Raw genomic sequence first — 15,241 nt, 5'->3', positions numbered from 1 at the left:
TGAGTGAGTTGTTGAGTTTGTATGATATTTATTGTTCATAATCGAACAATAAATATCATACAAAAGATTAGATACAATAAGATAACAAATATTTTTGTAACTTTAGCAACTGGCCAATTAACCAATTTAGTTTTTTCAAAAATTTTGCGTGTGTAAAGTGCATTTAAATACACGATTAGATGTATATAATCAGAAAGATAATATTGTTAGAAGGATTTTGGTTGATTTTTATTTTGTATCAAGAAACAGTTATATATTGGCGATTCCATAAGTGGTTTCATGTTAAAGGCACATAATAAAGACCTAAATATTTATTTTAATTTCTATCTGAACAAGAGTTATTAGCCGTTATCTGACATTTTTATACATTATAAATTATCAAACTTCCATTAAAACATGAGGTCTACTTGGAAACGTTGCTGGCATTTCGTTAGAAATGTAACAATTCGTAATCCGTTTTATCGTTTTACTTTATGCGTTTTATCGTTTTACGAGAATAATTTTATTTAAAATCTTAATATTAAAATACTTGATGCATAAGTGAGAAAATCTTTTTTTTACACAAATATTGCTGTAATATATAATTATAATATATTGTAATTATATATCTTTATAAAATATCATTGTAATATATCGTTATAATCCATCATTATAAGACATGTTTATAATATATCGCTATAATCCATCGTTATAAGACTTCTTTATAATATATCGTTATAATATATCGTTATAATATATGCCTAAAATGTTAAACGGTAACTTGAACTTGGTTCCTCGCTAAACTGTTTTCTTGTTAAGAAAGGTTTCCGCGATATGTCACAACAACTCCCAGCAAGCATACAACGTTGTTTCAACGTTGAAATAACGTTGATCAACGTCGATCAACGTTATTTCAACGTTGTTTCAACACTGTGTGTTTGCTGGACTTGAATGTTCAAAAAAAAAAAAAAAAAAGGAGATTACTAAATTAGCCAAATTCTTTAAGTTTTCGTCAAAAAGAAGTAATTGCCATACTTTAAAACAAATTTTAAACTGTCTTGCTGGAGCATAATTGAAAATTTGTCGAGCCCTAAAAGAAATAATGTGATTGGCGAGAAGAAGTAAGGGTTTCAGCGCAAAGTAAAGACGAGTTGATAAGGTTTTCTTTGTCATGTGTCAAACTGTGTCAACTGTCGTAAATAATTAGAGTTGTCGGAAATATTATTCAATACACATTGGTCTCACTCACTCAGCAGCAGGCCGTAAAAATTAATTTTTGGTGCCGATAAGCAGCTAGATTTTTGTACTGCTACTGACAGATTTATTTTTCAACCCAATCAATTTAAACAGCTCAATGCTGGACGATACATTATTTGCAATATCAAATGGCTTGATTAACTTTAGTATGATAATGAGCCGTACGTTGTAATACACTATGGATGTACTTGTGTAAGAAAGCAATTCAGTTATTTTTAACAAATGAAATTTACGTTGAGGACGTTTAGTCTGTAAAGACAAAAAAGTATAAATATGCAGAGTTTAAAGTTACTGTAAACTTCTACAAATAAAAATTTCGTTAAAAAATCTTCCTAGAATAAAAACAATCGCAAAGAATTACTATTATTAGATAACTTTGTTTGCTATAAAATAAAAAAAAATCTCAAAAATGTAGCAAAAATAGTTCGTTTTACATGACAAGTTTTATTTAAAACACAAATATTTCTCAAATATATCTAAAAAAGTGTTTAAAGTGAAATATGCAAAGTACAAAAAATATGTAAAATGCAGGAATATATATATATATATATATATATATATATATATATATATATATATATATATATATATATATATATATATATATATATATATATATATATATATATACACACACACACAGTGGGGGTGTAAAAAAAAAGCTACACTAACATTTTTTCTTAATTTTAAGTATAGAATGTATAACCAAGCAAAACAAAAAAAAATTAGATGATGTAGTGAAAAATTCAGAACAGAAGAGGTATGTTTATATATATAGTAATATTTATACAAATAAAATCTTTAAAAATACGGAATAATATGGAAACATTTATGATTTTAGAAAATAACTCACGGATATAGAAATTAGAGAAATTATTGAAGCTGCTGACCATGGAGAGTCTCATAGTAAACATTGGAAAGCGTTTCAAACGGCAAAACTCAACTATTAGTAGATTGGTGAAGAAATATAAACACACTGGTAAAACTGAAAGGTCTATTGGATCAGGGAGAAACCCTAAAACTTCAAAAAAAGAACATCGCTACGTTCTTAACGTAGCACTAAAAACAACCCTATTTGGGGTTGTTTTAGTGCACACAAAGTTGGAAAACTTTACCGGGTGAAAGGCTCCATGGACCAGCATTTGTATCTCAAAATCTCAGTTAATCAACTTGGAGCAAGTATAAAAGAATTTTTTCCTAATGGTGACTACATCTTTCAGTAGGATAACGATCCCAGACATACAGCACTATTGAATAAGAGATATCTAGAATCTAAATTAAAACCAGTTATGTCAAAACCAACACAGTCTTCCGATTTAAATCCAAAATAAACCCTTGGTCTATATTGGATAGGAAATTGAAAGATCGTAGGGCAACAAATGAAGATGAACTGTTCCAAATTCTTCTTGTTAATTGAAATGCTTTGCCAATTGACTTGTTAAATAGTCTTGTAGTTAGTATACCTTCCAGATGCGCAGAAGTCATAAGAAACAAAGGGTGGCTAATCAAGTACTAATACAGCTAAAACTTGAAAAATACCTCACAAACCCTAATTTCTTTTTATCATATGTAATATACAATAATATCAAAATTTTCTTATATTACCTTTATTATATGAGTTTAAGACACTTTTTGTTGATTTTTTTGTTAAAAGGTTGAGTGTGGATTTTTTTTTTAGGATTCCCTTATATATATATATATATATATATATATATATATATATATATATATATATATATATATATATATATATATATATATATATATATATATATATATATATATATATATATATACTAAACGTAGACTAAACATCCAATTTGAGATCGTTTGCTTGTACTACTTTTGTCACGTTTACCGTGGATTGTCCAAGTTGCATTAAACAGAAATCTGGAACTTGTCTTAGGGACTCTAAAAAAGTTTTGCAGAATTTGTTGCAACTTTGGGCAAAAAAAAATCTTGGACTTAATTTTTAAAAATGTTTCGCTGGGCTGATACTGAACACTATCTAAATAAAGAAGCCATTTGATGAAGCATTTAGCCACACTAAGATCTTGCGCAACAGAAAACGTTGGGCGCTGTACTAACACTTAAACAAGGTTTCATTATTTCATTTCCAAAAATGCCCGGAAACAAAATGCAACAAACTCATTATCTTTCCACTCCATGTTATCCTTCCACCATCACTCAATCTTTTTGTGCAATTATCCATGAGGTTCATGCTTGAAGTTCTTTAGACACCCGTATAGTTAAACTCAAACACTTCACACATTAAGTCTAAATAAAAAAGTAGAGTTACATAAGGAAACAGGTAATGAAAACGTTTACTGTTGTGTCTGTAATTTCTTATCTTATAATCTCTAATTTGGTTAAATATTTTTAAAGATAAATTTCTTCAGTTAAGATTTGAGTACTTTTACTAGTTGAAAAATCTTGGAACTGTTTTTCCACGTAAACATACTTTTAACGAATTATGAAAAGTACTCAGGAAAGTTTAAAACCCATTCAAATTGCTGGCTGGTTGTCTATAAGCAGAGTTAAATATTATATTTATAACTAAATATTAAAAACCAATGAATTTTGATTTTGATAAACTTAAAAACATTTAAGCCAACATAAATGTATTGAAATATTCATCTATTTTCTTTTAAATTTTGTCTTTAACTATTTCGAACAGTATTTATTTGCTTTTGAACAACAAACTTTCTGAATGAATGTAGTTCTTTACTGGGACTATGAAGATAAAAGTAATTCAGCTGTTTGGATATATTTTTTACGAGAAATATTTAAAAAATTGAATATGGTTTCATAAAAGGTCTCCACACGCATTTACCTTCCGTCTTTAAAACTAACCTAGCATTAGCTACTACTTCAGAAATAAGCCAAATGAACCATCAAATAAAGTCGCAAATTGGTAATTAAGTTACCCTTCAAATCCTAGCTACGTCACTAATAGCTTCCGGGTCCGAAAATAAATTTTCTGTTTCAAACAAGGCGCCTCTCAAAATTGTATCCGATTCTTCTGAGTGTCCGTCTGAAGTTATATATCCTCTACTTAAAAAAACTTTAAGTGTTTCAGACAAGTTAATAACGCTATAAAAAAAGCGAACTTGTCGAGGATATTATATGTATAAAAACAATCAACTCTTTAATATTTATAATATTTTTTACGAAGAGTTTTTAACAAATCTAATTTATATAATTTAGTTTAATAATTTTCTTACAATTTTTACTAAGTATATTAACGTCTTTCAAGAACCAGTATTTTGAAATCCCGGGATCAATCCAAGGATCTCGGGGTAAATGTAATCCCAGGATTGAAAATAGAAAGCCCCACCCTCACACTACTAACATCACACACTTTGCCACACCTCCAGAGTTTGTAAGGACGGTAAAGTGTGTGGTGTTAATAGTGTGAGGGTGGAGTTTTCTATGTACAGAAATGGGAATGTAGCAGTGGTGAGACTATGAGTAGCACAGTGGCAAGAATGAGCGAAACAAGAATGTATGAGGGTAGTGTTTTTGTGCACGGTTAGTTCTGAGGCAAAAGTCATCAGGTTCAATGATGTAAGAGCGGTGTTTTATGCGCAGTTAGAGAGTGTTAGGGCGGTGATTGTGTGATTAGAGCAGGAAAAGAGATGTGCGAGTGTGGTGTGAGTGTGTGCTTTAGTAATAAAAGGCTGGTGAAAATTTTCAATGAAAATATTAACGTATATAGTAGCAATAGTAATAATCCCTAAGTCGAAATAAATACAAAATAATAATATTTTTTACTGGTTTTTTCCTTTTCTTTTTTATATTCATTTTTAAATATCCTCAACTACTTATCTCTTGGATATGTATATTTTGATATTTAAAACTGCAACTAATAATATATAAATATCGATAATAATATATGATCAAAATCACTAAAATATTTTCTCTTACGACCTTTGGACTCGTGGCTAAAATCTCTTTCTACATTAGAACTATTCTCAGTTTGAAATCTTCTCTTTTTTCTTCTTCCAAAAATCTCTCTTTAAAAACTTCCTCAAATAAACTTTTTCATTTTCTCATAAAATCTTCTCATTATACTCTCTCATAAACCTCCCAAATGTGGCCGAGCGTTATTGTGAAGAAAGATTACTTTATCATGTGTTTTGGTATGTAGGGGGCATATGAACTTCAATGCTCGGCTATGTTGCATCAATTGTTATTAGTAACATTCCCCAGTATGGATTTGTTATGGTGAGTAGCTCATAGTAGATTAATTCGAGCTGATCCCACTAGATGCATAGTATTAGCTTCTTGCTATGAACATTCGGTTGCCTTAGGAGTTGATCCGTGGCGGGACTTACCCCACGACTTTCTACTCTTTGGGTTGTTGTAGCGGATCCACTTTTCGTCCCGTCACAATTCGATGCAAAAAAACCCTTCCGGATATGCGTTTGGAGTAGTTGTTCGCTCATGAAAAAATTTCTTTTGACTTTTTTTAGCTAGAATTATATGGAACCCAGCTTCCTTGTTTTTGTACTCACACCGATGACCTTAAGACGGTTTAAAATCACTTTTCGAGTTAAAAAATTTTAGCGAGCTCCTTTTGGGTTTAGGATGAATCTTTGTCCAATATCGTCTCTAACTCAGTGTCTTCAAGCTTTACTGGGCTCCCTTCGCATTCTTTGTTGTTTGTGTCAAAATTTCTCTGTTTAAAACTCTGGACCTAGATCTTACATATTCTCTATATGCTTTACACACTTTTCTTAGAATTAAAAAAAAAGCAGTGTTTCCCGCAAATTGTATTTTGCTGGCACAAAGATTGATATAGTTAAAACGTAAATTGGATTTGTCATCGGCTCGACAAAATTGAATGGCTGCAAATACCATGTCACTAAATTTTTTCAATTACTATATATCACTTATTCTTTCTAATTACTCCCTACAGGTAGTCTCTAAATATAATTTGAAGTAATTCTAATAACTGATACTTGAGATTGAAACCATAGGCTGTAGGGTTATTGTTTCTTAGTTGTTGTGAGGAGATTATTTGGGATACCGTGTACTGCACTTGTATCTAGATCAAAGACGTTGACCATTTAATTTACATCGTGATATTTGGCTCAGAGGGTATTCCAGTCGATGCCTCTCATAAGCTTTTGTTAGTGCTAAGATACTATTTATTATATCTCAGGCTTATGGCCAATCAACTTGAATAATTAGATCGAGTTACTGATCATATAATTAAAACAGTTGGATTGAAAAAACATGAATTAAAATTGCGTTCATATCGAAAACCAAAGCAAATTTTAGGTGAAAGTCCCCAGGGTTTACTTATATCAGAACACAACCAGAGGAGCCAGACTTCGAGAAAAACTAAACCCCCCCAACGGGTTATCTTGTCTTTCTAATTAACCGTCATTTTTGGTCATTATCGATTAATTGATAAATAAGATATGAGAAAGTAATGGGATTTGTTTCATTAGTATTTCTAAATTAACTAAATACAATAAACTTTTTACATATAGACAGCAAATCAGTTAACAGATGCATTTAAAGAAAAGGTGCTGATAAATTTCTATTGCACCAATCACTTAAATAAAAAAACACAAGCATATAGAAGAACGTTTAAATAAAAAACACTATATCTATGATGTCAAAATGAATGCAAATTAAAAATATAAACCTAGTCATTGAGGGATTTTAGTTTAAATAATTATTTATCAAGTCCTTAATTTTCATGAATATAATTTCGAGTTATTCCTCCATCTTGATTTCAAGTTTAAGTGGAGCTTGAGATTGAGAGCGTGGAGCTTCAATCGATAGTTTAGAATCCTTTGAATAACGAGAACTCAGATGAGATGGGTCAACATCATCAGGCAGAGTTACATTTCTAGTAAATTGCTTGTGATGTAAGCTCAAGCCATGCTCACCAGTGTTTTCAGTTTTGGTTTCACCATGAATGACTAAGTCTCGACCCTTTACTTGAATTGAAATTTCTTCTGGTTTAAAACCATGTACATCTAATGTGTATTTAAAAGTATCCTTGCTTGATTCTCCAGAATCTGAATTTAAGGGGAGCTTTTTAGGTGCTTCAATATGCAAGACACCATCTTGACTGATACTTGAAGTGAGAGCTGATGGATCTACATCATTTGGAATAGTGTACTTTCGATGAAACTCACTGGTCTCAAAACCATTTTCATTTTCATTACGGTGTTTACCACTCACTTCAAGGACATGCCCTAAAGATGATAAAATGTTTAACACAACTACTGGTATGTTGGGATTAAAAGTTTATAATGAAACTATATTAAGTGCCATATAAAATATAAAGTGCTATATAGCTATATAAAGTGCTATATAAAATAAATACCTTCTACTTTTAGAGTAACTTCTTCTGGTTTATAATGTTTAACATCAAGATTAACAACAAAACCAACTTTATCATCTTTATTTGCTTTTTGACGGGATCCATAGGGTAAGTGTCCAACTAAATCTTTGTATAACCGTTCTTGCTCTTTACTTAGCCCTCTACCATAGTGTCTGTCATTAAACAAAGGAAAATATCTCAAAGGAGGAAATGTTATTTCCAGCACATCATCCAGAAATGGATCTGTTGGTACAAACTCATGAACAGGTACGTGCCACAATGCCATTCTATTTTTCTAGCAAGCTATAAAATTGTAAGAAATGTTAAGTAGAACACAAAATCCTTGAGTTTATATTATGACGATGTGTAAGAGAAAATAAATTCTTCTAAATTTCTTACCTAATTGCAAAGCAGTTTCTAGTCACCTAGCTGTTTTACTGATTCTCTTCGTCTAGTAATCGTAATAGTAGATCGGTATTTATAACAATAGCCTTACAAATAAACATTCGTAAAGAATTTTCTGTGGTTGTCCGAAGAAAGTTCTGGAGTTTTCTAAAACTTCCTAGAATGCACTCTCCTTCGTTGGTTTTATACAAAATATACTAAAACAAATTCGTTGAAATTTAAGTATAAAAGTCAGTGCAGTCAAATACAAAAGAAATGAAATATAACTTAGGTGGAAAGAAACGGAAAATTATGAGGCAAATGTTGTAGGGCATTGAATAACATACCAAATTTAAATATGTACATGCCAAAAGCTTAAAAGTTGATTTACTTACACTCGGTGTTTGAAATCAGTATGTTTTACTTTTTTTTTTTTCTCGATATTTTTTCCCTATTGTTTAGTAAATCATAGTGCATTAGAAAAGTAAACCCTGGTCTGATAATCCATTGCTTCCTATTTTTTTCGCTACTTAAAATCAAATAAACAAAAAAATATAGATAAATTAAACTTTTCAAAATAGCAATTACTCTAACTTTTTATGATAAACTTTGTCTTTGATATTTTAGATGGTCTCCTGATACCATCAAGATGCATTGAAAAGGATGTATAGATAAAGTGTTTGACAAGGTAAGATTTAGTTGTTTTTTTTACTTTGTTTATATAAATTTAAATCAAAGATTTGTCAAGGAATATTAAAGCGACTAAATATTGTTATATGATACTATAATGCAACGCTAATATAAGACATGTGACATTATTTGAAGTTTTTTAAAAATCATTGCTTTATGTACTATTATTACATAAATTTTTAAAATAATTTCTCAGGTAATTTATGTAAAGATTTTTTGTGTTACACAAATCAAAGGGAGATTTGGCAAGACATGTAAGTTCATAGCACCATTTGTAATCTATCAAATAAAATACCTCAAATGACCAAAATGTGAATATGTTTTCAAATCAAGTAAAATACCTCCAAAAACACCTTATTAAAATAAACTTTCTACTCATAACAGTTGTGACAAACTATAAGCAAGTATAAGTTTGTATTTCATGATAACCTAAATTTAGTCATATACTGAAAAGGGTGGGTTGTACTTTACTTAAATTTTGGAAATGAAAAGGATTTTTTCAGAAATTTATTTGTAAGATGCTACTAATTTATATGTAATTTGCCCATAAAAATTCTTTTAAATTACTAGAATTGAATAACTAATCAAATCAGGCAATTCATTCAAATAATAAACCAAATTTAATACTAGAAAAAATAAAACTTTAGAGAAATTTATTTATTAATTTGAAATTTTAAGTAAATAAGTAACAAGCTAATTTGACGAATGCACAATTTGTAGCTCATATGGCTTTAACACTCAATGCAACAGAAGAAAACAAGTGGAAGTCTGCTTGCCACTTCTGCCAGTAAAGGAGTGAGTCAGTCTTACAATTCAACAGCAGTTGTTAGGGTGACTAAATAATAACAATGATAATAATAATACAAAAGTAATCGAATTATCTTGATCAAAACCATTCTTTCATTCAACTATTATCTATAGTTAGTTAAAAAAAAAAAAAATCTCTGTTTATAGATTATTTAAAATATACTTTCTACATAAAGCTGAAATGCAACATTTAAGAGAATCTCAAGTTCTATTTCCTATTTATCTAAGTAATATATCTAATACAGAAAATAATATTGTAATAAGATTGTTTATTTAAAGTTTAAGTCAAAGTACATATAAACCATTTAACGGTTCTCAGGTAAAATGTTCCTCTCTTAATGGCTCAAAAATAAAAAAATGTTTAAATCTATCTTTCATGGTAATACATAGAAAAATTTCTACGCCCTTCCCATTTCTAAACTTTAAACAGTATGACCCACTGTAGCAATGAATTAAAATCCTCAAAAAATCCTGAAAGTATTTTTATTAAAGTTTTATATAATTATTTTTGTACCAACACTTAGATTTTAAACTTGGATAGACATTTACTCTTAGTTTTTTTTATCTTAAAAATTATATTTTGATTTTTTATAAGAATCTAACAAATACGAAGAAAAGAAGACCGAAATCAATCTGTGCACAAGAGCTGCATAGATGTGTAGTATCTAGATGGATATGTAGTGCACAAATTTATAAAAAGAACTAGAAATAATAACTACAGTTCAAAGAATGCTATGTTGCAAGTTCTTAAAAAATGTCACAGATGCATCAATTGATCAAAAAATAATTCATGCCCAAAACAAGATGTTTAACCTCGTAAACAAAAGGGTGTCAACATTTTTATTACAGCTGAAAAACTGTTCTGGTGAAAAATTTAAATCTGCTAAAAGCAATGGACGGAAGACATAGAAATCATTGGCTTTTTAATAATGTTCAGGTTTTTTTTCGTTAGCATTGTAAGATAAAAATTCAATTACAAAATTTAAACAAAAATAATTTCGTGCACCACAATCAAAAATTTTGGAAACCTGGCGAACCAAAAGTTTATATTTTAGAGCAAAAATGTAGTTACATATTTTTCTGTTTTTTTTTTTTTTCCTTTCATTTTATCTATTTTTAAAATAAACCTTATTTCAAAATATAAGTGTATTTTTGTGATTTGAAGCACCAAAGAATCAACGTAAAAAAATCACACCCTCACGTTTTTTTAGATGTTTTTCAGCAATAGAACAAGATGGTACAGGTTTTGAATCGTGTACCTATTGTGTTACCAATAACAGGTGTAATTGACCGCTGCATTCTTTATGTATCGGACTTGAATTCGAAACTTTTAACAGTTGAACCATGAAACACTTTCGGAATAAATTTTGTTTTTCAACATATGTTAAACTTTCACTGGTTCGAGTTAATTTGACTCTCTTTGAAATCCAATCCAAACCTAGTCACATTTTGAATCTAAAACTTTGGCATCCAATCCTAAGAAGCGATACACTATGGCTGGCCCATTACACATGTTCTGAACTTAAGCTAGTTTAAAGTTTGATCATCTAATATGTGTATTTTGAGCAGACTCGTCGAAAAGAAAAAGAGCAGGGGTTTCTCTTTTTTAATCACCTTAATAGTAAAAAAGCAATAATTTCACATGACGTTTTTTCCTTTTGTAAAAGATCCACCAGAGAAAATTTCTGCTGTCCTCGTTCATCCTTCAGATGGGTCTGATTTTAAGACTAATTTGTCTTTATAATTTACTGTAATTCAGTTCTGTCTTGCCAAGAAAGGGTTTTACTCCAAATTTAATCTACCAGTTATGATTGGGCAACTGATATAGTGCTCGTTTTTATATTGATACTTACATTAAGGGATGCAGTTTTTGAAAATATCAAGAAAATCCACTTAGAAACAAATTAAAAATCGTGTGATACCCTCAAAACCCCAAAAATTATCAGCTCGTTTATGGTTTTACTTTAGAAAAACTCTAAGATTTTTCTGTTTCAGCTTTAGCCTCTATTTCTCTCAACTAATTTTTATCTATTAAGAGAAATTAGACTTCCAGGAAAGTTTCCATGCAAAGTTTTCTCTGCTTTCCTTAGACAATGATAAAATTTAAATACTAAAGTAAACTTTGATAACTTGAAAAAATTTTTCTAAGATATGGCTCTCGGATGTTGCGTCTCTTGCAAGGGTCTACGACCCGACTCAAAAAGCATTATCACAGAATTTTTTTTTTTTGCTAGAGAGACATAGCAAGATAAGACAAAAATGAGCGATACCAAACCATTTCGGTTCTTGTCTTGTAAAGGCTTGAATCAATCAAGGCTGTTAGGCCGCAACTTATAAAGACTGTAACTTTTGACACAGCTAACACTGTAATCTGCAAACGTCACCACAGCAACAGCTTTTAGTTGATGGCGTGCACAGAAAACCACAGAAAATCTTAATATAATCTTAATGTCTTTCCGTTTTAGTATAAACAGACTAAGGTTGTAAATAAAAAATAGGGAAGAAGTCAACAGTGCAAATGTAAACAATAAAATTTTGTTATGACAAATTTGTTCAGTACTACAAGATATCTGTAGTGTTTTAAAGTATAATATTAACCGCACCATTTTTGCAAATTGACCATTTATGAGTTCGACACCGTTTCAATAGAAATCGTTAGAAAACACGATTCCAAAAACATCACGGAGCTATAAAAAGTGAAAACAGAAATATGTTCAACTCACTAGACATTGTCTACAAATACTCCCTCGAAAAAAAAAAATCTCATTACTAATACGTTAATCTTAACAATTAAAATTATGAGAAAAAGACAGGGAAAATTAGTTCTTTTAATCTCAGCTGTGCGAAGAGTCAAAACACTATCAGACCACTTTTCAATAACTATAAGACTTTTCAATATCTATTTAAATAGACAACGAAATTAGTCAGTTAAGAAAATAGCCTCTATAAAACGATTCTTATATCAAAGTCAACTATTCTTTGAAAACTGGTTTGGAACTAAAGACCTGGTCCACATCAAAAACTTCTAGCGACACCAATTCTAAGTATAGCAAGTTCTAAGGGAATCTCTTATTCCGTTACTGAAAGCACTTCCCAAGAGAATTTCAAAAGTTACTAAAAGAAAATTATAAAAATCTTTAAAAAAAACTGTGACTGTACGAAAAAAACTTTATAAAACTCTATGAATACTTTATAAAAGAGTAGGCGTAAAACCAGTTTAAGATAATTACGCGTGAAAAAACTCTATGAATACTTTATAAAAGAGTAGGCGTTAAACCAGTTTAAGATAATTACGCGTCGAAGTCAATTTTTATAAGAACTTTTTAAGTAACACCAATTCAGATGAACTTGAAAATTTTTTAGTGTGAACAATGCTCTAAGTTAATACTGTAGATACTGTAGACGATAAATTTAAATTTTATTTCTTAAATATTTCTAAGCACTCGATAAGTAGTAGACATTTCCTCAAAAAGTTACATCAATTTTTTAAATAGTGTAAAGAGATCATTTTAGTTGCAAAAATCAGACAACAAATTTTTAATGGAAAAATGAAAAGGAATCCTTTAAAAAGCATTCGTGTAAAAACTTAATAGCGATTAACAGATGAGAAGAATTCGATCCCCATACACCCGATACAATAATGCATCACACCACAGCAACATCAAAAATCAAATGATTTTATTACTTACTTAAAAACACCAGTAGTATTATCACTCTATACTTGTGAGACAGTGCAGGGTTAAGGTTTTTCTCACGAGGCATGTGATTTCATGAACGCCTTCTTTGGGTTATAAGGATTGTTCTGTAAATTTAACTGAATAAGCTACTGTCAGTCAATTCTACCAATTGATTTTAAAGACGATCTAACAATTCATAAGCACAAACAATTGTAAAATGCATAACTTATTTCCTGTTTATGAAATTGTTTTACATCTGTGATATTTGTATTATAAATTGACTTCATTAGTGCCAGATCTTCCTAACTAAAAAAATAATAATAAGTATTGAACGAATAAATGATAATATTCTCCTTAGAATTACAGTACACTAGTTAATCTTATCTCTAATCCAGTCTGTCAAACGTAGGCCGTCCAATAATACTATAGAATGATATGAAAGGCGTGTTTCTTGTTTCAGCTATTAGAACTCTCATAAGAACATGTATATAAGTCAGTTAGTATTGAGGGTTCAAGGTATTCTTTTGTACTATGCATGAAATCAAATATTGCGCAGTAATTGAATTCAAATTTTTGGAAGATGTAGAAATATTAGGCTCCATGGTTATGAGAAGTGTAAAAGGACTCTTCACCTTCACCCGCAAGTCAAAAACTGGGTTGCTGAATTTAAACGCGGTAACAAGCCTGATCCACTTACTGGATATCCAAAAACTGTCAAAACACCCGAAACTACACGAAAAGTGTTTAACACGGTGTTGGATGACCGACAATTATATATACGCAAATGAGTGAAGACTCTAGGCATTTTTAAGGCTGGGTGGGTCGTATTTTACATGAACTAAAGAACAAAAAAAGACTGTGCAGAATGGGTACCGCATTTGTTTTCAACCGATAAAGAATCTGTGCAGAATGGGTACCGCATTTGTTTTCAACCGATAAAGAAGGCATTCGAATCCTTATTTCTCAAGCTTGTACGGATCGTCTAACTAAAGTCAAAACCGATTATTTAAAGCACGAATTGCTTGTCCATCTCCTATCCACCAGATTTGATTCCCAGTAACTATTATCTACTATAAAATCTAAAGAAACTCCTTGCTGAAAAACGTTTTTCATGAAATGAAGAAGCTATTTGAAAAATCTACCTTTCACTCATATTGTGGTGATCGCTTCAAAACAATTCGCAAACATGCATCAAATCAAAACATGCATCCATTAGACTTGGATATCTTCAGCCATTTTCGGTTACATTTTGCACTGTCGTTGAACTCGTTTTGAAAATAGCTAGACATTTCTTCTAGCTTTTCGAATCTTATGTTGAAAATTCGAATTTTATGTTGAAAAAGCGTTCTTTTGCTTAAACACTGCATAAGTTTAATTTTGATGGCTGAAGAGCAGTCTTAATGTAAAATGTTTGGAAAATAATAATATTAATAATAAAAAAAAAACTAATGTTTTATAATAGAAATTAAGTTAATGAAAAGACTAAGATATACTGAAAAATGACTTTTTGCTATGAATTTGAAAAATTAGTATTCTTTAAGTGCATAAAAGTTATATGTTAACACACGAAACGACGAACCATAATAAAGTTATATTTAAGCAACAGGTTTTTCTGAAGAAATTTAACATCAGAATGTGATCTGAATGTGAATCTGAATGTGAATCTAAAGAAATTTAACATCAGAATAAAAACCAAAAAACTTATTTGAGTTGTGAAGAGATTTTAGACTACAAAACTTACTTCACTTAAGTCAAAATGTTACAAATTTAAAAAATTGCAATATCACAATTTATGATCTGTAAGCATAAATTGATTGATAATGAACTTGATTCAGATAAATTTTTAAGCTTAAAAACAAACCAACGACTGAATAAATATCTTTTTAAAACATTTAAATTTGTCACTATTTTTTTCTATATATATATATATTTTTCTATATATATTTTTTTCTATATATATATATATTTATTTTTTTTCAATTTTTTTTTTTCTTTAATAACAGTGTAATTTATTAAACTTTCCTAAATCTAACTTTGAGAAAATGCAACCTAGTGATGTTCAGAAGATTAACACGTCGACGTAGATTTTCCTTCACAATCT

At 29.9% G+C, this 15,241-nt stretch overlaps 1 protein-coding gene and 1 long non-coding RNA gene across 3 annotated transcripts; one reads left to right on the top strand and one right to left on the bottom strand.

Moving 5' to 3' along the window:
- Nucleotides 1–6,674: 6,674 nt before the first annotated feature.
- LOC145189748 (alpha-crystallin A chain-like) lies at nt 6,675–14,409 on the bottom strand. Its single transcript, XM_090089485.1, has 4 exons — nt 14,283–14,409; nt 7,982–8,184; nt 7,586–7,885; nt 6,675–7,454 (listed from the first exon to the last, which is right to left on the bottom strand). Exons 3-4 carry the CDS (start codon nt 7,866–7,868, stop codon nt 6,967–6,969), a joined length of 771 nt encoding a protein of 256 aa, XP_089945611.1. The 5' UTR covers nt 7,869–7,885; nt 7,982–8,184; nt 14,283–14,409; the 3' UTR covers nt 6,675–6,966.
- On the top strand, nt 8,091–10,602 carry LOC145189750 (uncharacterized). Of its 2 annotated transcripts, XR_016453087.1 has the most exons (4): nt 8,091–8,379; nt 8,594–8,654; nt 8,853–8,910; nt 10,059–10,602. It is a non-coding gene; the product is annotated as an uncharacterized LOC145189750 (long non-coding RNA). The 2 variants fall into 2 exon arrangements; XR_016453088.1 differs by lacking the exon at nt 8,853–8,910.
- Nucleotides 14,410–15,241: the final 832 nt, after the last annotated feature.

This window comes from Hydra viridissima, unplaced genomic scaffold, assembly GCF_058129835.1.
Source record: "Hydra viridissima isolate aposymbiotic clone 2 unplaced genomic scaffold, HvirCarnegie_v1 scaffold_6, whole genome shotgun sequence".
NCBI lineage: Eukaryota > Metazoa > Cnidaria > Hydrozoa > Anthoathecata > Hydridae > Hydra > Hydra viridissima.
Note: the sequence above shows the minus strand (reverse complement) of the source record. Positions and strands in the feature narration are given on the sequence as shown.